Here is a 27,666-nt window from a genome sequence, read left to right on the forward strand (position 1 = left end):
TGCCCAGGGCTCCCTCTAGCGTGGCCACGTGGCTGGAAACCTGTCAGGTTTTATAGCATCAAATCAGACACCGTGCACCGGGATGGAGAGTCCGGAAAGAGGTCAGAGCCGGGGAAGGGAGGTGGGGGCTGTAAACCCAACAGCAGCTTGGGGAATGGGCTCAAGGCAGATGGGGTGAGCAGAGGTGTCCCAGGGACAGTGGTGAGCCCGAAACTAGACATGGGGAGAGAAGAGACAGAGACAAGAATAACAGTGGTGGTAAGGTGGCAGATCCTCAGTTTAAAATCCGGCCACAATGCCATTCACTTAGGCACTCGCTTGTTTTAAAAATATTTATTAAGCACTAGTTGTGGTGGGTGTAGAATGGATGTGCCCCCAGGAAACCCCGGATCTGGGGCTCCGAGTCATCTGAAGGCTCCAGCCTTCCCTGTCGATTGTCCCTTCACCTCCAGATTCTTCTACTGCAGGGAAGCTCCCTTGACCTCACCCTAACCCTCACTGTGGACACTCCTGTTTTGTCCTTCACAACCAGACCACACAGAGTGGCTCCTAGGTCCCCAGCCTTCGCTCACTCTTCGTCTCCCTATGAGGCTAATGAAATCTGTTCTACTGCGTTACCAGTGGTGTCCTCATCACTAAGCCCACATTACCGCCCTCTCCGGTCTCAGACACGGTTGGTGCCGCCCTTGCTTTGAAGTGCTCTTGTCCAGTATCTTCCATGACCCCACATCTGCCCCTTTTCCCTCTGGCATGTCTCATTCCTTCTCTCCCTCTCACTCTCTCTCTCTCCCCTGCCCTTTTCTCCCCTCCCCCTCCTCCCCTCTCCTCCCTCCTTCCCTTCTTTCCTTTCTCTATCCTCTCTCTTCTCTTGTCTTGTCTTCTCTTCTCTCTCTCTCTTTCTCTCTCAAGCTCACCTTTTTTTTTTCTGCCCAGAAGAAATACTGACATTCTCCAAGGCTTTTTTCTCAGCCTTCTTTTTTAGGTTCTTGTTCTAAAATCCCTCTTCAGTGCTGTCTCACTGATTTACAAGGATTTCTTTATAAGCAGACTGAGACCAAGTTCAAAATGTACCTTTCGCTCTTGACCTTCACTTGATCCCAGACCCCACTTTCACCTGTGTCCCCAAGACTGAGCACAGTCCCCTCCAATCCCCAAGGAGGTGCTCTGAGCCCACTCCCCATCGTTGTGGATGATTCCCCCACCTTCTGCATGAGGTAGACACCCAGTCACCTCTACAGCCTCCTTCCGCTCAGCTGTACCTCTCCCCCCCACCCCCGCCCTGCTAAATTTACTTTGTCACCCTTTCCAGACCAGGTCAGTTCCAGACATGACCTGGGTGCTCCTTCTGCTTAAAGAATGAATGAGCAAGAGGCCAGGCACAGTGGCTCACACCTGTAATCCCAGCACTTTGGGAGGCCGAGGCGGGCCAGTCACCTGAGGTCAGGAGTACAAGACCATCCTGGTCAACATAGCAAAACCTGTCTCTACAAAAAATACAAAAATCAGCCAGGTGTGGTGGCACACACTTGTAATCCCAGTTACTTGGGAGGCTGAGGCATGAGGATCACTTGAATTCAGGAGGTGGAGGTTGCAGTGAGCCGAGATCATGCCACTGCACTCTAGTATGGGAGACAGAGTGAGTCTCTGTCTCAAAAAAAAAAAAAAAAGAATGATAGGCCATGGCAGATTGGCACACACATAATTTTATAATTTTTTTTTTTTTTTTTGGAGACAGAGTCTCACTCTGTTGCCCAGGCTAGAGTGCAGTGGCATGATTGCAGCTCACTGCAACCTCTGTTTCCAGGGTTCAAGTGATCCTCCTGCCTAGCCTTCTAAGTAGCTGGAGTTACAAGCATGTGCCACCATGCCTGGATAGCTTTTGTATTTTTCTTAGAGACGGGGTTTCACCATCTTAGCCAGGCTGGTCTCGAACTCCTGACCTCAAGTGATCCACCCATCTCAGTCTCCCAAAGTGCTGGATTACAGGCATGAGCCACTGCACCCAGCCGGCACACACATAATTTTCTAAGCCAGGGTTTGACAAGCTGTAACTGATGACCCCAATCCAGCCCTCCATCTGTAGTGTGTGTGTGCGCCCCACCAGCTAAGAATAGTTTTTATGTTTTTAAAGGATTGAAAAAAGGCAAGAATAATATTTCATAACCGATGAAAATTATATGAAATTTAAATTTTACTGTCTATCAATAAAGTTTTATTGGCACATAGTCATACCCATTGCCTTTTTTTATTGTCAGTGGCTGCTTTTGCGCTATTGTAATAGCAGAGTCTATTAGTAGATGCAGAAGAAACCATATGGTCTGCAAGGCCTGACTTCTTTACTATCTGGTCATTTGCAGAAAAAGGGTACTGATCCCTTGACTAGACTGTCTAGAATGGAAAGTGCACTGTTAAGAATAGTTGCATCTTAGTCACAGACTGTGACCAATAATCAATAATCAGTCATTGGGATGTGACCTGAGAACATACTATGTAGAAAGCGTGCTATGGAGGATACCGTGTGCTTCCCCGTGTGCTCGCCCCAGTCTGTTTCACAAGTTCTGGATGACTGATCAATGCTTGATCAATGCGAGCTCCCTTCTCCTTCGTGGGAAGAATGGGAAGCCTGCCCCTCCCGCGCAGTGCATTTGGCATCCGAGCTGGTGTTCAGTGCTTCCCTCTCTGCTGGGGGAGGACCTTGTGGGTGAGGATTTCAACATAAAAATGAGGGGTAAGGCGCAAACACCAGACCAGAGTCACAGGAGACGTTATCTTCCCCATGGCCGCTCTGCCCAGTGAGTTCACTGATTTGCCTAAGGGTGGTGCTGGTGTGTGTCTGGCACCGTGCCTCCCTCCAGCCTCTCAAAGATGTCCCCTCTGATGGGGACGTCTCTCCTGTGGATATTTCTGGTGGCTGAGCAAAGTGCTTGTGGTTCCTTCCAGCCAATTGTGCTGAAGCAAAGGCTGGCCACTTAAATTGCAGTTTCTCTGATGTATCTTCTAAAAGCCAAACATCATTATCCACAAAGGGTACTTTTCTGTAACACCAGGCACTTGAATAGATCTGTGGGGTCTTCCTCTGTGGGTGATGAGTCTGGGTTTCAGCGTCGCCCTTCTCCAGACCACGTGGCCACTGATCCGTGAGGTGCACAGAAGGATGGGCAGTCACGTGGCAGATTCTTTGAGTTCTGCCACCTACAAGCTGGGTAGCCTGGGCAAGTGGCAAACCTCATCGATTCTTCATTGCCACCAGCAAATTGGGGAGAGTAATTGAGAGGGCATTTGTGAGCTCCTGGCCCAGCAGGTAGCATGTTAGAGCTGCTTGATCAATGGGAGCTCCCTTCTCCTTCATGGGAAGAACGGGAAGGCTGCTCCTCCCCTGCGGTGCATTTGGCATCCGAGCTGGTGTTCAGCACTTCCCTCGCTCCTGTGTGGTGCCAAAGCCTCCTGTGGAATAAGGCCCTGTGCTGCTTCATCCTCCTGGGAGAGCGGGCAGTGGAGCAGGATGCTCCATGCCGAGCTGGCTCTTGGTTCTTGAGGAGTGGGAGCGGTGGCTCTCCCAGCCTAGCTGTGAGTGGTCCCAGGATGAAGGAACAGCAGGAAAACAAAGATAATCTCAAGGCCATGGGGAGGAAGTGTGAGGTAGATGCTGGCACAGGAGCCCACGGTTGGGGAGAATCTGCTTCTGATGCCTTCCACCCTGGAACTCAAGTGTCAAACAGCAAGAGAGGGGCTGAGCAAAAATCACCCATCTCAAATTCAGTTGACAGTACAGCACCAGCCATGTCTCCTAGGAAACAGGAAGTGACCTTAACCATCATCTGCCTGTCATCTCAGGCTTGCCATTAATCAGGCATTCATTAAAGAATTCTGTCAATAATAGAAATCAGAAATGCCTGGAAAGTAGATTTCTTGCAGGGCAGATGGAGAAAACAGCCTCTAGGTCTCTAAACCCCTTTGGCTTCCACTGGGGTTTCTGGGTGGGACTGGGGACCCATGTGCATGTCATCTCAGGGCAGCTTTCTTTCTCAACCCATTTTGCAGATGTGGCAGCTGAAGTCTCATGCAGCTCCCAGTCACACCTCTCTTGGCGGAGAGCCCCACCACTGGGAGCTGAGCAAAGGCAGTATTTCAGTTATTTTTTTTCAAAGATACTGTGAATTGGTCCTCACTAGACATGGGTGTAAGTTAACTGTTATCTCACCACTTCGCTACCAGGTTATAATCAAAGAAAGTCATATCAAAGTCAGCCACACACACAGACATTTATGAAAAACACTTTTGTACAATCAGTGCATACAGTCTGTTCTTAGGCTTCATAAAACCCCCTTCCCTGTCATTTGAGGTGCTCCGCCTGAGCCTCGGTAAATGATTCGTTAGAAGCAAACCAAAAGTATTCTGGAGGCAAGATTCAATTTGCACTGATAGTCATCTTAGGGAACCAGCATCCTCCAGACCCACAGCTTCTTACCACTAGAACGCAGGGTCCAGTGTTGGGCACTGTCCTTCAACACTGGGCTTCTTACACACACACATCCAATCCACGCACAGCCCGGGAGAGTCCCTGAAACATTTTAGCTCATCTACATACCTTGCATGGTGTGGAATTCAACAAGGAGAACCCATTTCTCTAAATCATAACACTCATTAAGAAAACACAAAGCTCACAACAGAAAACAATTTCTAACTATTATCATTCTGCGGTTTCTGCTTTTGATCACGATAAGGATAGCCAAAGCACCCACCCAGGTCACTCTCGTGGAATGGGGTTTTCGGATTAAAGATTGGCAACCAACTGATGGCTTGTAGCGTATCCTTTAAGCTGGCCCTCACTGTTTGAGTACTTGAGAGTAATTTGCAGACTTCCTAAGTCTTTCATTTTGCTAACTATGTGTCAGAAGCTGTTCTGGGCACTCTGTGCAATGTGAGCTTATTTGATGGTTACCACTTAGGAGGCTGGTGTGCTCTTGACACCCGTTTCCCAGATGCAGAATCTGAGAAATCTACTCAGTGTTTACACAACCAACTGGTCAGTGGTACAGCCTGGATTTCATCTCTGGGTGTTTGTTCCTGGAGTCCCTGCTCTAACCACCATGTTAACCTGCTTCTCAACACCAACCAAAGCTTGAATCCAGCCTTCCACATCTCAAGCCTGGGCTTTTGTTAAGGAGGACGCTCAGGGTTTCTTGGTAGTCGAACTCCTGTATGTCCAGGAAAGAATAAAGACCAGATGGTCTTGATATGAAAAGGTAGCAGACTTGAACTACAAAATGGGAAAGGAGTAATTCGTTTACAAGGACAAAGTGGTGGAAACCGTTCTTAGGCTTAGGGTAGGTGATTATATCTTATCTCTTTGAATATATAGTCAAAGCTATATATTCAAGATACTGTGGGCTCCCTACCAGACCACCACGAAAAAGTGAATTTCGCAATAAAGCAAGTCACACAGATTTTTTGGTTTCCCAGCGCATATATGAGTTAATGTTTATACTATAATGTATTTTCTTAAGTGTGAAAAGTATGTCTTAAAAATGCAATGTATATACCTTAATAGAAATACTTTATTGCTAAAAAATGCTAACAATTATCTGAGGCTTCAGCAAGTCTTCCTCTTTCTGCTGATGAGAGTCTTGCGCCAATGTTGATGGCTGCTGACTGATCAGGATGGTGGTTGCTGAGGGCTGAAGTGGCTGTGACAATTTCTTAAAATAAGGCAGCAGTGGAATTTGCACATCATTTGATGCTTCCTTTCACACGAGATTTCTCTGTAGCCTGTGATGCAGTTTGATAGCATTTTACACACACTAAAACTTTTCACATTGGAGTCAGTCCTCTCAAACTCTGCCAACTGCTTTGGCAACTAACTTTATGTAATATTCTAAATCCTTTGTTGTCATTTCAACAATGTTATCAGAATCTTCACCAGGAGTAGATTCTTCTCAAGAAACCACTTTCTTTGCTCACAAGCATGAGCAGGAACTCCTTATCCATTCAAGTTGTATCATGAGATTGCAGCAATTCAGTCACATCTTCACAGTCCACTTCTAATTCTAGTTCTCTGCTATTTCCACGACATCTGAATTTACTTCTTCCTCTGAAGTCTTGAACCCGTCAAAGTCATCCATGAAGATTAGAATCAACTTATTCCAAACTCCAGTTAATGTTGATATTTTGACCTCCTCCCATGAATCATGACTATTCTTAATGGCTTTTAGAATGCTGAATTTTTTCCAGAAAGTTTTCAATTTACTTTGGTCAGATTCATTAGAGGAATCACTCTCTCTGGCAGCTATAGCCTTATAAAATGTATTTCTTAAATAATAAGACTTGAATGTCAAAATGGCTTCGTGATTCATGGACTGCGGAATGGATGTTGTGTTAGCAGTCATGAAAACAACATTCACCTCCTTGTACGTCTCCATCAGAGCTCTTGGGTGACCAGGTGCATTGTCAATGAGCAGTAATATTTTTGAAAGGCATCTTGTTTCTGAGTATCAGGTCTTAACAGTGGGCTTAAAACATTCAGTAAACCATGCTCCAAACAGATGTGCTGTCATCCAGACTCTGTTCTTGCATTTATAGAGCACGTGCAGAGTAGATTTAGCATAATTCTTAAGGGCGCTTGGACGTTCAGAATAACCAACAAGCATTGGCTTCTACTTAAATTCACCAGCTGCCTTAGCCCCCGGCTACAGAGTCAGCCTGTCCTTTGAAGTTTTGAAGCCAAGAATTGACTTCTCCTTCCTAAACATGAAAGTCCTAGATGACATCTTCCAATATAAGGTGGTTGCATTTACACTGAAAATCTGCTTTTTAGTGTAGCCACCCTCATCAATGGTCTATTCTAGGTCTTCTGAAGAACTTGCTGCAGCTTCTCCATCAGCACTTGCTGTTTACCTTGCACTTTTATGTTATGGAGATGGCTTCTTTCCTTAAGAACCAACCTCTGGTAGCTTCAGACTTTTCTCCTGCAGCTTCCTCACCTCTCAGCCTTCATAGAATTGAAGAGAGTTTAAGGCCTTGCTCTCAATTAGGCTTTGGCTTGAGGGAATGTTGTGGCTGATTGGATCTTCTATTCACACCACTGAAACTTTCTCCATAAAAACGTTTCACCGCTAAAACTTTGCCCACTGCAAGCTGAGAAGATCCTTCGGACACCTCTTTTGAACACGTAGCAAAGAAGATGACAGAAGCCGCCATCTTTTGTGTCTTTACCATACTTTCAACAGTAAGCCTGTTTCATTTTCTTATTCGTGTGTTTACTGGAGTAGCACTTTTAATTTCCTTCAAGAACTTTTCCTTTGCATTCACGGCTTGGCCAACTGGCACAGAGAGGCCTGACGTTCGGCCTGTCTCCACTTCCTACACACCTTCCTCACTCAGCTTCGTCATTTCCAGCTTTGGTTTCAGGTAAGAGTGTGTGGCTCTTCCTTTCACTGAACATGCAGTGGCCATTGTAGGATTATTATTTGACCCAATTTCAGGATCATTATATCTCAGGGAATAGGGAGGCCTGAGGAGGGAGCTAGAGACAGGGAAAAGGGCAGTTGGTGAAGCAGTCAGAACACACGCAACATTTATCCATTAAGCTCTCTGTCGTAGATGGATGCAGTTCCTGACACCCCAAAACAGTTACAAGAGTGACACCAGGCCAGATGTGGTGGCTCACGCCTGTCCTCCTAACACTTTGGGAGGCCGAGAAGGGTGGATCACCTGAGCCCAGGAGTTCGAGACCAGCCTGAGCAACATGGTGAAACCTCATCTCTACTAAAAATACAAAAATTAGCCAGGTGTGATGGTGCACGCCTGTAATCCCAGCTACCGGGGAGGCTGAGGCAGGACACCCTCTTGAACCTGGGAGGCAGAGGTTGTAGTGAGCCAAGATCGCTCCATTGTACTCCAGCCTGGATGACAAGAGTGAAACTCTGTCTAAAAAAAAAGTGACATCAAAGATCCTTAATCATAGATCACTATAACAAATACAATAATAAGGAAAAGATTTAGAAATAGTACATGGACAGTGACAGTTGAAAAAAGTCCCACGTGCTCAATAATTGAATGATAATAATTCTGAGCCACCATAAAATCAAGGAGCTGAAAGCTCTCAGCTACAAGACTTTCTCTTTTCCTAAGAGCTTTGACAGCAGCCAGGCTATCATGGACATTAACCTCCTCAATTCTCCTTTGCCCACTGCAAGCTGAGAAGATCCTTCGGAGACCTCTTTTGAAACACACAGCAAAGAAGATGACAGAAGCCGCCATCTTTTGTATCTTTACCATGCTCTCAACGGTAGCTACCAATTATTGAACAGCTGGTAGGACCCAGGCTCTCTATAGACACTGAGGCTTCTAATCTTCTTCTTCTCAAGACCTCAATAAGGAAAAAGAGTTCAGAGCTGTTATTAACTTGAGGAGGGTTGCACAGCCTCAAAGTGATAGGACATGAATCAACATGACCTGTCACTTATAGATCACTTATGACCTTGAGGCTCCTGCTCTTTCTGGTTATTATTTGACCCAATTTCAGGATTGGGTAGCGGGGCTTAAACAACAGAAACTTCTTTTCACACAGTTGTGGAGTCTGACGTCCAAGATCAAGGTGTGAGATGTGTTGGTTTCATTCTGAGGCCTCTCTCCTTGGCTGCTAGAGGGTTACCTTCCCCCCGCGTCCTCAAATGGCCTCTCCCCTGTGTGTCTGCGTCCTAATCTCTTCTTGTTATAAAGACACCAGTCAGATGGGATAGGCCATATCTTAATGATCTTGTTTAACCTTAATTACCTTTTTTCTCTTTTTGAGACGGAGTCTCACTCTGTCACCCAGGCTGGAGTGCAGTGGTGTGATCTCCCTGCTTCCTCTGCCCATCCATGGCTGTCCTTCACTCATTCAATTAGTGATCACAGGACAACAGGAGGAGCCTGGGGGAGGAGGGAGGAGGCCTGAGGGATGGACACTGGAGTGCTGAGGCAGAGGTCTCTGGGGTGAGCAGACACTGTGGTGCTAGGGCACGGTCTCTGGGGTGCTGGGGCAGGGTCTCTGGGGTGAGCAGACACTGGGGTGCTGGGGCAGAGGTCTCTAGGGTGAGCAGACACTGGGGTGCTGGGATGAGGATTCTGGAGTCAGCAGACATGGGGTGCTGGGGCGGGGACTCTGGGGCAACCCAGGACCCTTCTTTATTTGCCGGGATGGAGTCTTACAGTCAGGCTTTGCCCTCTCTCGCGGCCTCCCCCAGCCGTAAAGACTTCTCACTTCCTGATGTTTGCTGATGGGCATTTCTGATGTGTTTGTCTTGGAGGTGTTTTTTTCATTACCCAAGCTGCTGCTAAATCCGTCAACACTTATTTTGCGAAGTTGAAATAGGTGGACCAGGCAGGATTGGGAGGAGGTAGAGGCGAATAAGAAGGACCAAGTAGGGGAGAGTGGAGAGAGAGTGGGTGACCTATGATATTTAAAACATAATCCTGAAATTAGACTGTTAGTGAGGATGGGCTTGGTGCTCTGGAGGTGCAAGTTGAGGCAACCTGCCTACCTGGATTTCCAAACTGGTTTATCCCGACATTTGCTCACTCCACGTTAGGGCTCATGGTGGCTAATTGTCTGTAAGCTTTGGAGGGAGCATTTTAAGGTCTTTTTGATCAAACGAATTTTATTTTTTGATGACTTAGAAACAGGTGTGAACTCTCCAACTCCCCACCAAAAGAAAGTAGGTGGAGAACTCTTCAAAATTTGTAAAGCGGACGTATCAGAACTGAATCACAACTTTTCAGACCTTGGCAAATTTTCTTTAAAGGACCAACACAGGCACACCTACTCAGCACTGCTGGTGGACTGGGGAAATGGCTGGGTAATCCCTAGTAAAAGAGTTTTGCTGTGTTCTAATAAAACTTTTTTTAAACCACCTCACACCCATTAGGATGGCTACATCAGAAAAAAAGAGGGAAATAACAAGTGTTGATGAGGGTGTGGAGAAATTGGAACTCTTGTGTACTGTTGCTGGGAATGTAAAACAGCACACCCACTATGGAAAATAGTAGGATGGTTCCTCTAAAACTTTAAAATAGAATTACCAGATGATCTGGCAATTCCACTTCTGGGTATCGTCTCCTGAAGAATCATGAGGTTCATAAATTGGGAAAGCACAGCTTTATTTCTCATAAAGGGTTGCAGCCTGCAGTCCAGCCATTCCGCAGCCTAGGAAGCGTGGCCTCCAGCTTCTGCCAGGAGCAAGCACTTCCAGGGAGGAGGAATGAGACAGGAATTTAAGCTGAGTGGGTTGTAAGTATGCATAATCAATAAGCTGTAGAAGAAGTCATGAATATTAATGAAGGAGAAACACACGCATGTGCGATTGAGCCATGCCTCTTTGTGGGTCCCATGGTCAAAAAAATACCAGCATTAGGATGACCTGAGGGTGGAGGTTTTGGCCCTCTGATGTCAAAAGGTCAAACAGAGGCCACGAAAACCCTCACTGCACATCCTCCTTAGACGGGCCAGAGCCACCCTGCAGTTGGTGGCCTCTCAGCAGGAGGGCATGCAGTGTGAAACTGGCAAGCTGTCACATGGAAACTGCAAAGAGGGAGGGGGAGTCCAGTTGTGGCTCAGACAGGTGGCTACAGGTGATATAGGAATGAGTTGTCTGCTTCTCGTTTTCTAGAGCTAGTTTCTGCTTCCTCCTTAGGAGAGAATTCATCCCATCATGGTCATGGCCTGACTCAGTTTTTGTTGTTGTTGTTGTTTCTGGTATTTTGTTGTTGTTATTGTTGTTGTTGTTTTTAGATGGAGTCTCGCCCTTGTTGCCCAGGCTGGAGTGCAATGGCACCATCTGGCTCACTGCAACCTCCACCTCCCAGGTTCAAGCGATTCTCCTACCTCAGCCTCCCGAGTAGTTGGGATTACAGACGCCTGCCACCGCGCCCAGCTACTTTTTGTATTTTTAGTAGAGATGGCCAGTCTAGTTTGAACTCCTGACCTCTGGTGATCCACCCACCTTGGCCTCCTAAAGTGCTGGGATTACAGGCATGAGCCACGGCACCCGGCCTGGATTCAGTTTTTAAGGCTTCTCTGGGGTCCCTTTGGCCAAGAAGGGGTCTGTTCAGTCCTTTGGGAAACTTAGGATTTTATTTTTATTTCTCAGTCTATATCCAAAGTACTTGAATGTAAGGACTTGAAGAGATATTTGTACACCGATGTTCATAGCAACATTATTCACAGTTGCCAGAAGGTAGGAGTACTCAAGTGTCCATCAACAGATAAATGAGTGGTATACACGATGTGGCATATGCATCCAAAAGCCTCCTTTTCCTCATATGTAAAATATTGGGTGATTCATACCCCGGAAGACTTGTGAGCATTAAATCACATGATCTATGTGAAAGCAATGACAGTGTCTGGAACTTAGTGGGTACTCACCAGATGCTTAGCAGCAAAGCAGCAGAAACTAGAGGTGGTCGTTTAGGAGAGGATGGAGAACCCGGTGGCTGGGAACTGACTACTTTCAGGATTTCTTACCTTTGGCCCATGACAATTCCTTGGCCAGGAATGCTGTTTTGGTGGAAACTGGGATGCTATGCATACAGCATGTCACTCTGTTTAGCAGGCATCAGATTAGTAGGCAAAGGCCCGGTAATCTTGGCTCATGAGGCCCAAGTGGGGATGACACGGCCTAAGGCTAGAGCAGACACGCCCTGAGAATCCTCTGTGTTCTTTTCGGCATCATAGCCCACGCCTGTGCCTAGCAGGGCTGACCAGCAGAGAGGTCCAGGGCAATTTAGGTTTCAGTTAAGAGTTTGATGGATGTTTAAGCTTTTATTGATATGAAAAAGAAAAGAAAGGAAATCTTGGAAAAAAGAAACTCAGTGTAGTGCAGACAGGAAGTAATAGCAATGAAATCTTTTGGCTTTCCTGCTCCTGACCCCAGAGGTCCCTTCCTGGCTTTAAAATCCTCAGCCCCCCTCCCCCCGCCCTCCGCCCTCTCCACCCCTGTTGCCCACAAGCAAATATGCAGACTCCAGAGCCCCACATCCCTCTCTCTCACAGTCTGGCCCAGGTGATCCCTCTCACCTCATTCCCAAAACTTTCCAGTGACATTGGTCTTCCCACCATTTCCCAAATCTCAAAGACACGAGGCAGATCCCACCCGGGCCCCCAGCTTTGCATTACTTTGCCCTTGTGATACTGGGGGTCTTTCTTGGAAGTCACTTCTTTCCGTACCTGTGGTTTTCATTTCCCTGTCAAGGTCCCCAGGTAGGAAGTCACTGGCCATGTGAGTCACCACCTGGACGAAGGAGCCACCCTGCCACGTGTGGGGAGGTGCCAGGAGACAGACCGGCTGAGGTGAAGCATTCATTCTCCTTCCCATGGAACTGAAGTGACATTCTCTGCATCTCTGTTACCACTTCACCTTAATTTGCCTCTTCCCAGCATCCCTGAATTATGCAGAAATCATTTGAAGGCAAATTCCCAGCTACTATTGCTAGACTCAATTTTTCTGCAGGGATGGAGGAATGTGTCGCTTTTAATTTGTTTCCTTTTTTTCCCACCTATTTTGGGTAAAACATTGTGTTAAAAGATACATCGTCTCCACCCCCAAAGCAGCCTGTTTTCATGCCGGAGGTATTTAAATGCCCTCTTATTGAAGTGAACAAGCTAATTATGTAACGTAAAGTAAGTTTAGGGAAGGAATTTAAAAACCCCCACAGCTTCACACTGTGATGAAATGGGGCTGTGTAACCACTGGAAGTTCCATGCCTTTCTCCACATTCTCCCTCTGTAGTAATGAGGCTCCTCATCTTCCTGTTTTATTGGCAGCAAACACTGGGTAACAGGGGTGCTAGAAGGGCCTGAGGCTCTGTCATAATCAAGGGCCTATAATTGTGCCAGGAGCCTGGAATAGTTAAATTGGTTCCTGATTACTTTTCACTTGCTAAGTTCCCCTCTAGTCAGTTAACACATAATTATTTAGGACTGTGCTACTTTTATTACTGGCACATGGCTTTCCAAATAGGCAGCTTTGGGGGATGGTCTCCTGCGGGAGTCCACGCACTGCGTCCACCCGCCCTTTTGGTCCAAGAACAAAAGCAAGGCTGGCGGGACCTCCTCTAGAACCTTTGTGCTTCCGAGAGGCTTGGACCTCGGCAGGTGCCTCCTGCAGGCAGAGCCTCGCCGGCCACACCAGCCTGTCTCCCAAAGACGCACAGAACTGCGGAATTCACAGGGCTTGTCCTTCTCTTTCACTAAATGCGACTTAACATTCTGTAAGGTGTCAAGGGCGAATCAAGGGAGAATCATATCGGTGTTCAAATAACTTTGTATCATGTGATGACACCTCTTCCTTACCTTTAATCTAAAAAGTCAAAAAACAAAACCTGTAGGTTCCAAGTTCCACGGAGCTTAGAGGCGCTGTGGTTGAGCGCTTTCATTTGTTGGTGGAGAATATGAGGATCTTGAAAACTTCAGCAACATTTTTTGTTTTGACATTTTTTAATCCTATTTCCAATTGACAGATAATAATTGTGTATGTGCATGGTGTGCAGTGGATGTTATGATACATGCATTCATCGTGGAATGATTAAATCCAACGAATTCACATGTCTGTTCCCTCACATCTCGTTTCTTGGTGGTGCTGAACAACATTCTGAAGGTCAGGTAGCTCCATGTTTAAATGAACATGAAGTCATCGATAGATAGATATACGTGAATTAAGACTTTAATTTTACAAATGTGTGTATGTGTAGGCTACAATTAAACTCATGTTTGACACTGTCAAGAATTAGTAGTTTTTGTTTCGAATGGGGTTAAATGTCCAGGATAGCAGAGAAAGAAGTCAGGAAAGCTTCCTGGTTTGTTGTTGTTGTTTTAATTGCATTGGCTTGGGAGTGAACCCGTCTCCCTTTCCTATTGGCCTCACATTTTTTTAAGTGGATAATGTTATGACAAGTTTGATAAAGATGATGCTTCTGGCTTCCTGGAGACAGGAATCAATTACCAAGAAGAGAAAACATTTCTCTCCATTGAGCCATTAAAAATAAAATTCACAGGCTTCGAGACCTTATCGCTTTTTGAATCTTTTTAGGTTGACATAATTTCCCTGTGATTCTTTCTGGATTATTTATTTGTACGTTTGGTTTTATCTCCTGAATTTTAGATTACCAATAATCCTTCCATAGATTTTGACCATTTTTAGGACAGCATTCTTGGAAGCATTTAATTCTCACAGCATTTGTTTTTTTTTTGTTTGTTTTTTTTTTGTTTGTTTGTTTGTTTGTTTTTTAGAAATTACTTAATTCTCCGGGCTCAGAATAAGACATAACTTCATAACATGTGTGGTTCACAAGGTGTTTGATCCCTTCCCCCTGAGTTTCTGGCGTTTCTGGTAGAATCCCTAATGAGAAGTTTGCATAAGAAGAACCTGAAGAGAGCTGAATCCCACCACAGAAAACCTACCTGGTTTTCTGCAAGGACTCAAGGAGAGCCAGAGGCAGCCAAATACTCTAGCCTCCCAAATGCTGAGGCTCCCATTTGGGCCAGAGCCTGACCTTCTGAGCCAGCTCCTTCATCCATTCATTCATTCACTTATTCTTCCATCCACTTACTCATTCATTCCTGTGTCCGTTACCTAGTGAGCACATACTCTGCACCAAATGCTGACTCAGCACTGAGGACACTTGGGTGAACAAGCAGATGTGGCCACTGCCTTCGAAATACCTACGCTTTACTCACAATCTGGAGGGCTTCTCTTACCTAAAGCCGACTCCAGCAGCGTCCAGCACAGGTAGATTCGTCAGGATGCAGAGTCAGGCACATTCATACCCCGCACGCCCTGGGATTGCCTGCTGGACAAAGGACTGTGATCCCGCACTGTGTAGAGCCCTTCATGTAGTTTTGGCAAGGCAGCCTCCCATCCAAACACTTGGCTCAGCCTGCGATCCGTCTCGTATTCCTCTGTAACAGAAAGCGGATTGGTATGCAAACGCTTCTCATTTGATTTTCTTATTTATTTTCCCTACTTTCACATTTATTAGAGATAACTTATGAATTATAGTAACTAATAGTTTTTGTGGGGTTTTTTTGTTTCTTTTTTTTTTTGAGATGGAGTCTTGCTCTGTCACCCGGGCTGGAGTGCAGTGGCACAGTCTCAGCTCACTGCAGCCTCTGCCTCCTGGGTTCCAGTGATTCTCCTGCCTCAGCCTCCTGAGTAGCTGGGATTACAGGTGCACACCACCACGCCCAGCTAGTTTTTGTATTTCTTTTTTTTTTTTTAGATGGAGTCTCGCTCTGTCGCCTAGGCTGGAGTGCAGTGGCACAGTTTCAGCTCACTGCAAGCTCCGCCTCCCAGGTTCATGCCATTCTCCTGCCTCAGCCTCCCGAGTAGCTGGGACTACAGGTGCCCACCACAATGCCTGGCTAATTTTTTTGTATTTTTTAGTAGAAATGGGGTTTCACCATGTTAGCCAGGATGGTCTCGATCTCCTGACCTCATGATCTGCCTGCCTCGGCCTCCTGAAGTGCTGGGATTACAGGCGTGAGCCACCGCGCCCAGCCTGTAATTTTTTTTTTTTTTTTTTTTTTTTAGTAGAGACAGAGTTTCACCATGTTGGCCAGGCTGGTCTTGAACTCCTGACCTCAGATGATCTGCCCACCTTGGCCTCCCACACCACACGCGGCTGACTAATAGATTTTCTTACCTAAAAGTTAGTCTCTGGTTATGTTTCTCCTTGCCTCGTTAGGTGACTGGCCCGAGGCGTAGCTGTGTTTCTGTCCCGTCACGTGTGGGCTGTAGCATATCATTTATGCATGTCCTGGAAGTTTCTGTGCAAGTGACACAGCTCTTGATGCATTGAGCCCAAGCACCATCTGATCTTTGTTTACTGCACTGATTATGGTTTTTTTTGATCTTTCCTTCAGTTTTCCTCATGCTACTTGAATTTCCATGTTGTTTGTGTTCCAGTATTTTAAAAAATTTATAGGGAATCTGAATTACAGAATCTGCCTCTCAGCCCTGCACTTTCTCGGTTGTCAGTTTCTTAAAAAGTTTTTGTTCAGCCTTCACATTATTTTAGCATGATGTGTGTGTGTGTGTGTATACATATATATATATAAATTTTTTTTTTTTTTTTTTTTTTTTTTTTTTTTTGAGACGGAGTCTCGCTCTGTCGCCCAGGCTGGAGTGCAGTGGCGCGATCTCGGCTCACTGCAAGCTCCGCCTCCCAGGTTCATGCCATTCTCCTGCCTCAGCCTCCCGAGTAGCTGGTACTACGGGCGCCTGCCACCACACCCGGCTACTTTTTTGTATTTTTAGTAGAGACAGGATTTCACTGTGTTAGCCAGGATGGTCTCGATCTCCTGACCTCGTGATCTGCCTGCCTTGGCCTCCCAAAGTGCTGGGATTACAGGCATAAGCCACCGCGTCCGGCCAACGCATTTTTTTAAAAGTCATTTTGAGAACTGTCTTTATTTAACTAGCTGCAGTTGTCCCAGAGCTTAATTAGAAGCAGCATATTGCAACTGTTTGGGTGCTATCTTGAGGCAAAATAATTACCCTATAATAATAATGTGTGTTTTAGTAAACTTGTCATTATTGTCATAGAGGGCTGGAAAGAGTGTCTTCTTAAAGCCCATGAGGACCCTAGGGTACTCTGCGAATAGCAGAGTTCTAAAGCTGAAGGAAAAAAATGAGTGAAAAAAAAACTGTGTGAGTGGTCAGAAGCCCCATGTCCTTATGCATCATGGCACAGCCCACCCTGTAATGACAAGGTGTTGTATTCCACTGACACTTGGGGGCTCTTCTGTGATCCCTGGCGTTGCTGCGTGTACATCCCCAGAGGCTCTCTCAACACAGTGACCAAGGTCAGATGGGTTACTCAGACCATCTCTCTAGCTCATACCCTGTACTTCCGGGGGCTGAGGGTGACAGGACAGACCCCAGCCCAAGACTGGAGGCTCATCCACTATATGCAAAGTATGTCCTGAATTTTGCAACTTTTGTCCTGGATCCTTTATTAATTTGTCAGGATGCCCTAAATGTCCTGTATTCAGCTTTTCTTTTTTCCAATCAATTACAGAATTCAACAATAAGAGCTGTTACTCAGATTTAACCGGGCATACCCTGAGGCTGAAGAATGTTGCTGCCCAACCCTTGCTCTTGGTTAATGGACAAGGCAGCAATGCCTGCATCCCTCCATTAATAGTCACTTAAAAACACTCATTCCTCCTTTCTGGTTATATTTTAATGTCCCCAGGGAAGAAGTCAAATAACTCTGCCTACAGTTTCTTTAGTGACCAAAAGAGCAAACTCCGTGACGGGCCGTTTGTCGTAGCTGTTTTGGTCCCAGGTCCAGCTGATAGGTTTCTTGATGAAATAATGTCTGCGAATCCCTTTCTCAGAGCGGCAGGCGGTGTGAGTGTGAGAGAATCTGCAGTGACCACGGGTGATGGGCGGGAGGTGGTGGTGGAAGGTGGTGATGGAGACCTCCTTAAAACCCCAGGTGGTGAATTTCTTCTTCCCTCCTTCCTGGCTCACTGCCTTTTAGCAGCTGTGACATGGCCAGGGCATGGGGAGCTTCTCCAGGTGCACTTAGCTGAAGAGATAACGCTGTCAGAGGACAGCAGTTACTAGTAAGTAACCTACATTTCCCTTCTACTCTGGCTGTTCCCTGCTGTCTAAATAGAGAAAGTGGAATTAAGTTTATTATCTGTGACCTAATGCTAATTCCTCTTGCATCCTGCCTTTGTGCAAAGGGATAAGGGCCATTGAAAAAGTAGTGGACGAAGCTTTAGTATTGTCAACACTTTCAAGGGTTATAAAACAAATCTATTGAATGATTAAGAATGTGAGAAACAGTATTCTAGAGTCATGTGTGATCGTCCAAATTGTATATTTCATTATAAAAAGTATATAAAGTCATGGTATTATAGAGCGTTAAAATTATACATTATCAATGAATCAAGAAATTAAAATTCCTGATGAAATTCTTGTCAAATCACTTTCATGTCTACTAAAGCTTTTAACTTTTTCTCTAGTAAAATAGTGGTCAAAATAGCATGCGGAAAGTAGGCCAGTGATACTGAAGTCGTAAGTGATGCTTCCAAGCCTAGAGATATTGCAGCAACCTTTTCCAAGCCTGATAGCCCCTTGCGAAGAGTGCTTTCAAATGGGTAACTTGAAAAAGCCAGCTAAGCAAAGATCAGTGGCATCATAGAACATTAAGACATGGCAACTTGAGAAAAAGATTTAATTTGCACCTTTTTTTTTCTTTTTTTAAATTAGATTTTTTTTAAAGTGATACTTTTCAAATGTTACTTTCAGAAGCTGTTATTTTGGTCTGTTTCTTTCATCCTGCATGTGCTAATTTCCTTGATTAATTTGGAGAACATCTGCATATAATTCCGTGGTCTTTTCATTGGCAAAACCTCACAGCTTTGTGCAAGACTTGGAGAGTTCGCATTCCAGACAGTCTGGGATTGTATCTAATTGAAATGCCAAACCTACCGAAGTGCCAGAGCGTAAGTGTATAATTATGTAATTTTCTCTTGATCTTTCAGAGTCTTCCTGCGAGCAATTAATCAGTATGCAGATATGCTGAACAAAAAATTTCTGGATCAAGCCAACTTTGAGCTACAGGTAAGAGAAGAGGTAGACACGACCTTTGTGGATAAATCATGTTGGAACAAATTGCTGGTCTGAGCCAATATCTTACAGTATTTCTAATCCTTGAACTTAATTGGTCTCCCATCCAAGATGCGGAAATGGAATTTATAGTATGTACTATTGGAACCTGAGGAGTGAAAATTATGCCTTTGGAGTATTTGCTTAATTTAGCAAGGAAGGAGACAGCGTTGTTTCAGAGAGAAGCTATTGAATCAGAGTGACAAGGAGGAACTCTCCAAGCAGGGAGGCCACCGAGTCCCAGTGTGTGTAGCTGCCAAAATTGTCTCAGCTCATCTTACTGTGGAGGGAGGATCAGCAGAGGACGAGACGCGGGTCTGCACCTCGAGCTCAGCTTGCTTTTATAACTCTGTGTTCCCTCCATATCCTCTCTCGGCCTTGTGCTACTAGCAGTGGCTTTTAGCAGGCCAGAGACCCTGCCCCCGAGACCCCATGGTCCCTCGGAAATGCTCCTTTGGTGCATGCAGTGAGAGAGAGAGAGAGAGAGAGAGAGAGAGAGAGAGAGAGAGAGAGAGAGAGAGAGTGTGTGTGTGTGTGTGTGTGTGTGTGTGTGTGCGCGCGCGCGCATGCATGCTGTGAGGATTGATTTTTGCCTGGCCTGATTTCTTACTGTGCATCCAAAATGTGTGGCTCTCTCTTCCATTGTACTCTTCATGTGTTTCTGCTAATAATGATTTTATCGGTCATTATTATTAGTTGTTATTTTAGTATAGTTTACAAATTTTTGAAAGGCATGCAGATACCAATGGCATGTTTATTTCCTGGGCAACATGGTTCACTCTCTCAAAAGGAACCTGAAGAATTTTTGTTTACCCATTGGGCGATCCAACCCCAAAATAAGTTACCCAGTAGCAAAAATTATATAGCCACCTGCTTTTCCATTTGCATTTCCCTTATTTTTATAATTTTTAATTTTTAAATTTTTATTGTATTGGCATTATAGGACAGAATTAGATAATAATATATCAGGTGCCATATATCTAAACATGTTACTTGTTTGTAATTTTTTTTATCATTTTCTCTGCTGAATGCTTGTTTTCATGTGTCATAATAACATACTTTCTCCTGATACAATGCATATGTGCTGAATATCAGTTTAGCAGGTAAAACAGGAAACATTCCTTCCTACTTCTTTGCTGCCTCTCACTGCTCCTCTGCAGGAGTAACTTTTAACTCATCATTCTGAATTCTTGGTCACGCTTTCAGCATTTATATGGGCCTGTGTGTGTTTTCTTTTGGCCTTTAACATGAACTGGATCATACTCTGTGTTTTTCAGCTCTGTCATATTCCACGATGTGAACGTACCAACATTTATTCACGATGTGAATGTACCAACATTTATTCACGATGTGAACGTACCAACATTTATTCACGATGTGAATGCACCAACATTTATTCATGATGTGAATGTACCAACATTTATTCAGCCATTTCTGCACTGATAACCTAGAGGCCGTTTCCAGTTCTTTACAATCACAAGCTGTGCTGCCGTGAAGGCCGCAATACGTGTGCCTCTTAGTGCACGCATTGCTGTGGAATAGGTTGATCTCTAGGCCAAATGATACGACATTTTAAGTTTGATGGAAAATGAGCACTTTCCTTCCTGACATGATTTTAGCAATTTGCCATCCCACCAACCTTGTTTGAGAGCAGCCACTTTCTATCTAGAATCTTCTTCAACACTGATTTCTTTAAAATGATTGATTTATGTTTTTATTGGCATTTTTCTGATGATTATTTAGGCTAAGAATACTTAGCAGCCGTGTGGGTTTCTTCTGTGAACTCTCTGATCATTTCTTCTGCTCATGTTTGTATTTGACTGTCCTCCTTTTTTATAAGTTGGAATTCTTGATATAGGCTAGGCATGGTTTTAGGCTTATCGTATAGAAATATTTCATTTTTCTACAGTGAAATCTGTAGAAAATCTGTATTTCTTTTACAGCTGTCTGGTTTTATGTTTTACTTGGCAACTCTCTCCTTGCCTTAATATTATATACTTCTAAATTTTACTATTTTGTATTAGAATCTGCTAATACCTTTGTGATTTTGTGTTTTTGTGTTTGTTTTACCTTTCAAGTGTTTAATCCATTTGGGATTTCTGTAGTTAGTATAGGGGTAAGGATCTAACTTACTACATCATTTCATGAATAGATGACCCTTTCTCCAATGATTTGAAATTATAATTAACATAATTATAAATGTATGTGTGTATAAATTCCATTTTTTGTGTTAATATCATAGAGGCTTAATCCTTTTACCTTTGTGCCCAGCTAGCAGAGTCACTACTTTTCCGCTCGTTTTTTTGTTTGTTTGTTTGTTTTTTTGAGACGGAGTCTTGCTCTGTCTCCCAGGCTGGAGTGCAGTGGTGCGATCTCGGTTCACTGCAAGCTCTGCCTCCCGGGTTCACGCCATTCTCCTGCCTCAGCCTCCTGAGTAGCTGGGACTACAGGCGCCCGCCACCACGCCTGGCTAATTTTTTTATTTTTTACTAGAGACGGGATTTCACCGTGCTAGCCAGGATGGTCTTGATCTCCTGACCTTGTGATCCACCCACCAAAGTGCTGGGACTACAGGCGTGAGCCACCACGACCCGCCTTCCACTTGTTTTCTACTGCAGAATTCTCTTGGCTGTTTTTGTGCATGTCCTGTTCCATTCGGAGTTTAAAATCAGATGGCTGAGTTTCTCTTTTAAAAACATACCACTTGGATTTTAGCTGGAATCCCATTGAATTGATAAATAAATTTGGGGGAAGTTTATAGTATTTGAGGGAATACTTTGCAGTATTTTTTTCCCCATCTCATACTGGACTATTTAGGTATTTGTTGTGCCATTTTTCTAGTTTTTTCTAGGTCAGGTCTCACGCGTGGCTTGCTGGGTAGACTCCTGTGTGTTGTAGGTGTGGCTGCTCTGGTGGGGGAGCCTGTTTCTCGGCGTGCTGGTTCTCCCTGGCTTTCTTCCTGTTTCAGGAGGATGGCCCCTTGGACTCTCACCGTGAGCCCAAACACCTTGCAAGCCATGTGCTTCAGGGCCCACATAGAGCTTTGCCCCTTGGCAGGTGTGACACACGTATTTATTGTTTGAGGAGGATTTAGCAGGAATTGCTGCCTGCTGTCAGCTGCATTCTGACAGTCACAGTCAGAGGCCCATCTAGAACAGGACCCATGTCTGCACGTACCCAGAACAGATCTTAATTTAAACACCACCACCACTACCATGAGTGCTCTGCCTCCAAGGCAGTCCTGGTCCTATATAGGAAAAGAACGAATTAGGAGTTGGTGAAGCTGTCATGTAAAAAGAAGCATTCGTGTTTTGTTGTTGTTGCTGCTGTTGCTGTTGTTGTTGTTAAAGGGAGCAGGTAGGAATTAAGATCTGTTCTGTGTCCTTGCAGGCATGGGTCCTATTCTGGCTGAGCCCCTGACCATGATTCTCAGAATACAGGTGGCTGCAGCCGGTGATTCCTGCTAGTGCTGTGGCAAGGCTGAAATCAGTGGAAGTCCCAAAAACAAAAGGAATGACTTGTATTTTATTAGCTGGTGCTCCCCTTTCTTTATAAAGGGGGCTAAAAAAAAGAGAGCCCCACTGTGGGCTCTGAGGTTGGGGGTCCCGGGCTCAGACCCCCATTCTGCTTCATTTGTTTCCTGTAGCTTTGGGCTGGTCTCTAAATCTCAGCTCTGCAATGGAGATGACAGCACCTACTTGGTTATTCTGTGGTAATCAAATGAGCTGGTGCATGACTATAGAAAGTGTGCCATTCATGGGAAGTGTTGGATAAATGCAAACCCAACAGACTTTTCTCAAATCCTACAAATGCTCTTAAATTGCCACTTACTTCTCAGGTCATTACAAATAGGGTCAATATAATGTTCACGCTTTATTTTTATAGAACTCTTTGCAGCTATCTCCTTTGGTATAATAAATATTATCCCTGGTTTTTAAATGAGAAAAGAGACCCACAACTTTCTTCTAAAGGCCATAGTCTTTTAAACCACACATATGTAGTCCCTAAACCCTTGAAATATGGGTGTATTGAAACACGAAATATTTGATCTTTTTACATTTGTTTTCCTTGTCTAGTGTATATATGATTTGGGGGTATAGTAGCATCCTAAATTTTGGAAATCTATACTATTCTTTTTTTTTTTTTTTTTTTTTTTTGGAGACAGAGTCTCGCCTTGTCACCCAAGCTGGAGTGCAGTGGCACGATCTCGGTTCACTGCAAGCTCCGCCTCCCGGGTTCACGCCGTTCTCCTGCCTCAGCCTCCAAATAGCTGGGACTACAGGGGCGCACCACCACGCCCGGCTAATTTTTTGTATTTTTAGTACAGACAGGGTTTCACCATGTTAGCCAGGATGGTCTTGATCTCCTGACCTCATGATCCGCCCGCCTCGGCCTCCCAAAGTGCTGGGATTACAGGCATGAGCCACCACGCCCGGCATGAAATCTATACTATTCTTAACTGAAGAACTTCATAATTACATTAATAAAAGCTAACATTGGCCCGGCATGGTGACTAACACTTGTAATCCCAGCACTTTGGGAGGCTGAGGGAGGTGGATCACTTGAAGTCAGGAGTTCGAGACCAGCCTGGCCAACGTGGTGAAACCCCATCTTTACTAAAAATACAAAAATTATCCAGGCATGGTGGTGCACACCTGTAATCCCAGCTACTCAGGAGGCTAAGGCAGGAGAATTGCTTTAACCCAGGAGACAGAGGCTGCAGTGAGCCAAGATCATGCCACTGCATTCCAGCCTGGGCAACAGAGGGAGATTCCATCTCAAAATAAATAAACAAACAAACAAACAAACATTGATGAAGTGCTTACACATGCTGTGTACCATACTGCCTTAAATTCTGTGCATATATTTACTTCTTTGATCTTCTGAGCACTCCTATAAGATAGATACTCTTGAAATTCCCATTTCATCCATGAGGAAACTGAGGCAGAAAGAGGTTAGAGTAGTTGTCCGAGGAAATGGCAGAGCCGGGATTTGAATATGTGCACTGTGGCCTCCGAGCCCACACACTCAGGCCTGAACTACACCATGGGGGGCTGGTTAGCAACATGTATAGAGTGAGTGTGCGTTTTTTTAACTTTTCAGAAGTGTGTGTGAGGAAATGATAAATGTCTGAGAGCATTGTTGAGATCCTGTATCAAGCTGTTTAACAACTTAGCATCTCCTCCTTTTTGGTTTTCAGCTGTGGAACAACTACTTTCACCTGGCTGTTGCTTTCCTTACTCAAGAGTCCCTGCAACTGGAGAATTTTTCAAGTGCCAAGAGAGCCAAAATCCTTAACAAGTAAGTTCTCGTCCAGCTCTGAAACTGCGGGCAGGAGCCTCCAACTCTAATAGCATAATTTTCATGTCGTTTCTAAGCCAACTTGGTACAAATTGAGATGTAATCACGGTGTAATGAAAGGGTGGTTTTAAATCATGGATCGGGTTTTGCCTTTTCTAACCCATGAATCAAGATCTAAAATTGCAGGACTCATCTTGGAAGGTTCCAAGTCAGTGTAATTCAAGACTATTAGTGCATCGCAGAATTTCAGTTTCCGGAGATAATTCCTTTTGCTGTGCACTATTCTGATGTCATTTCACATATGGTTCACTTTAGTGCTTAATTCTTCAATTCGAAAGGAGCTTCTGATGAAAGCTCTTGGCTCTGTTGGGATTGTTGAACAACTCATTGGGGAGTTATTGGTGGTTTCTTCTTGACAGCAGAAAACCCCTGTCTTCTTCCGGGCAGGAGCTTTGAATGGACTGAAGTGGCACCTTGTATCATTGTAAATAAACATCTCCGAAGCTCCATGAAGGCTGAGATCCTTGCCGGCTCCTTCCGCTCTGTAACCCCAGTTTGCATCATGCACTGCTCATGATTCAGTCTCAAGAAACACAATTGTTGCATGGGCTTCCTTCCCGTGTTTGGGCACCCGGAGGGTCTTGCTCCTGTCTTTTTGCCTCAGTTTCACTAATTTCTCACTGCTGTCGGTGTTCTTTTCATAAGTCCTTTGGAGAAGAGTTCTGAAATTGCTGTGGTGTTGCCGAGTCATCAGTCACTGTTTGTCATTATATAAATACTCTGCAATATCTCGACCCTTCTAAGGCTTGGCCAACTCCATGCTGCTAACTGAGGTTAGAGATTCCAGAAAGAGTTTCAGAAGGCGGTGGCTGCTCTTTCTCATATCCTGTGAGTCTGTATCTCACTTTCAGGGCAAATCCAAAGCACATTATCTCTGGAGAGTAAGAATTATAGTCATGAGCTGGGCTCTGGTCCTCAGCCAGTAGTGGTAATAGCAGCTACTTGGGAGGCTGAGGCAGGAAGATCACTTGAGCCCAGGAGGTCAAGGCTGCAGTGCACCATCGTCATACCTGTGAATTGCCATGCACTCCAGTCTGGGCAACATGGCAAGACCTCCTTTCAAAAAAAAAGAAAAGAAAGAATTATAGTCACGCACTACATAACCACAGACTACATGCTGTGTTTTTCTGTAACTTTTCTTTGTTTAGATACACAAATACTCACCATTGTGTTACATTTGCCTGTGGTATTTATTATAGTCACATGGTACCTTACAAACATGTCGTACAGGTTTGTAGCCTAGTAACAGTAGGCTATACCGTATGGCAGAGCTGTGTAGTAGGCTGTAGTATCTCGGTTTAAGTTCACTCTACAATGTTCACACAATGACAAAATCACCCAGCGACATGTTTCTCAGAACATATCCCTGTCATTAGCAAAGCATGAGTGTATTTCAGCAAATCGTTTACTCAGCCTGTACTTTATGTCAATGACTTTCTAAGCATTTCATGCGCATTTTTCATCTATAATCATTAAAAAGCAAAACTATTCCTTAGGCCCTCATATCTGCCCTAGTTTCTAGATGAAGAAGGTCACACACAGTGACCGAGCCACTTGGCCAGTCCTACACCTAGAATGTGGCAAAGCAGCATTCTAATCTAGGCAGTTCAGGGCCCACGATTTTCACCTGAGCTGCTTTTAGAACCTTCAAGCTTTTGGTCTGCACCTATCTAACTAAAGATCAGCTTTCACCTGGCCATCTTTCCGCCAGGCTTCCTCAGCTGGGTGATTCCTGTCTGACAGCCATCCATGCAAACAGTGATCATTGTTCAGAAACAAGAAATGCACTTGCTGAGCCGAGCATTGAGAATGGTGTAGGCAGAGTGGGTGCTCGCCTCTGACTACCGGAGCGGCACGCAGCAGCTGTAGCCCCCCACCTCGGGGCCTGCACAGGTGGCTGCCGCTCGTCCTGGCTTCTAGCATCAAGAGACAGACTTCTCCAGGCTGCATCTTCCGGAGACTGGCTGGGCAGAGGCGTGGGCTCCTGCTTTGTGGAATGCACGCTCCCTCAGGGCCCAGGGGAAGGGAGGGATGGCGCTTTGTGGTTGTTGCTATTGTTGTTGATTTGTCTTCATGCTGGGAATTGTAGTGCAGACGGTAGTGACCAGTGCACACTAAGCAAATGAAGCACAATGCACTTCAATGCACTGTGAATTCACTAGGTGCAGACACACCTCTTTCAGCACACGCCCCCTGTTGTCCCGTCCAGTGAAAGGACAGCTCGGCCACAGCAGGTGGAGCCGCCTGCCCACGTGCCCAGGGCCCACTGTAGGGTGAAGCTGGGACCCGAGCCCAGCCCCAGCTGTCTTCAGAGCCCACTCTTTGCCAAGCACGCTGCAGCTCCTGGCCTTGGAGATGCCTGCGGGAGAAGAGAGGTGAATTTAAACTGGAAATCTGCCTCAAAAGAACGGGCATCTTCTTAGTGGATTCTAGAATAAAACAATTTGGGGCTGAGCATCCCGCAAGCCCTAGCAGGGCAGCTCTGTGCTGGGCCCTTCCTCCTGTTGGTGTGAGTGTTAAGAGCCTAAGGCAACATCGAGACAAGCATTAACACCGGTGCAGTGGCTCATACCTGTAATCCCAGCACGTGGGAAGGCCAAGATGGGAGGATAGCTTGAGTCCAGGAGTTTGAGACCAGCCTGGACAACATGACAACACCCTTCTCCACAAAAAAATACAAAAATTCTCCAGGCGTGGTGGCGCGCACGTGTGGTGCCAGCTACTCCAGAGGCTGAAGTGGGAGGATCTCTTGAGCCCAGGGCGTTGGGGCTGCAATGAACCATGATCACACCACTGCACTCCAGCCTGGCTGACAGAGTGAGACCCTCTGTCTCAAAAAAAAAAAAGAAAAGAAAAAAGAAAAAGAACATTAACCTCGAAGGGCTTTGGCTGCTAAAGAAAACGTTTGCTTCCCACATAGTGGCGTGGATTCAGAAGCTTCAAAGCCACAGAAAATTAAACACAGCCAGCTGGTATCGCCCCCTCAGGAGTCACCCAGGGTCTCTCCTTAGGGCTTTCGTATTCTCTTTGTCACAATGGTAACAACAGGAGACTCTGGAGTTTCCCCAGGAAAAGTCCCCAGGCAATTCACAAGTTGTCTTTGCAGACCCTGGCAGGATAGCCTCGGGGTTTTGTGCTGTCTGAGGGGCCTCTCCAGAGCTCCCCTTGTGGAGGTGACAGGAGATCCAGGACAAAGCCCCGGAGCCTGAGATAAGGCTGCCTTGACCTTGAGGCCGCGCGGCACACACGCGTGGAGGGTCCGCCTTATTTGTTGCAGTCTTTATGCCACTTGATAAGCCTTCGGCCCTTCATAGTCCATTTGCAAATTTTGTTTCTAAATAGCAAAACCTGCATAAGAAATATGTGAAGATGTCCTACCCCAGTGCTTAAATTTTTTCGGGCACATACAGTACCTAGAAATGTGATTTAAAATTGTCTGGTTAAAAGGGATTCAGTGCCCGCTCTGTGCTCAGTCGGGCCATGGTCCTGGTGCTGGGGACAAAGACACAGACCTCATAACAAAGAAGGTCATGGTCTAGTGGGGTAAATGGAGAAGCAAAAATAATGAGTGGAGTGGGGCACACATGGAGTGGTGACAGAGGGCCTTGGCAGCCCGGAGATGGCCTGTGGGACTCAGCCATGGGAT

The 27,666-nt window shown here is 45.3% G+C and overlaps 1 protein-coding gene across 2 annotated transcripts in view; it reads left to right on the plus strand.

Annotated features, from left to right (window-relative positions):
* Window positions 1-27,666, plus strand: part of DOCK1 (dedicator of cytokinesis 1) — a 549,533-nt gene that overhangs the window by 414,200 nt on the left and 107,667 nt on the right. For both annotated transcript variants that reach the window (XM_077945604.1, XM_077945605.1), the window contains exons 30-31: window positions 18,536-18,614; window positions 23,860-23,960. In XM_077945604.1, the coding sequence (XP_077801730.1) occupies window positions 18,536-18,614; window positions 23,860-23,960 (180 nt within the window). The remainder of the gene's footprint in view (window positions 1-18,535; window positions 18,615-23,859; window positions 23,961-27,666) is intronic.

The sequence above is a fragment of the Macaca mulatta genome, chromosome 9, assembly GCF_049350105.2.
Source record: "Macaca mulatta isolate MMU2019108-1 chromosome 9, T2T-MMU8v2.0, whole genome shotgun sequence".
Lineage (NCBI taxonomy): Eukaryota > Metazoa > Chordata > Mammalia > Primates > Cercopithecidae > Macaca > Macaca mulatta.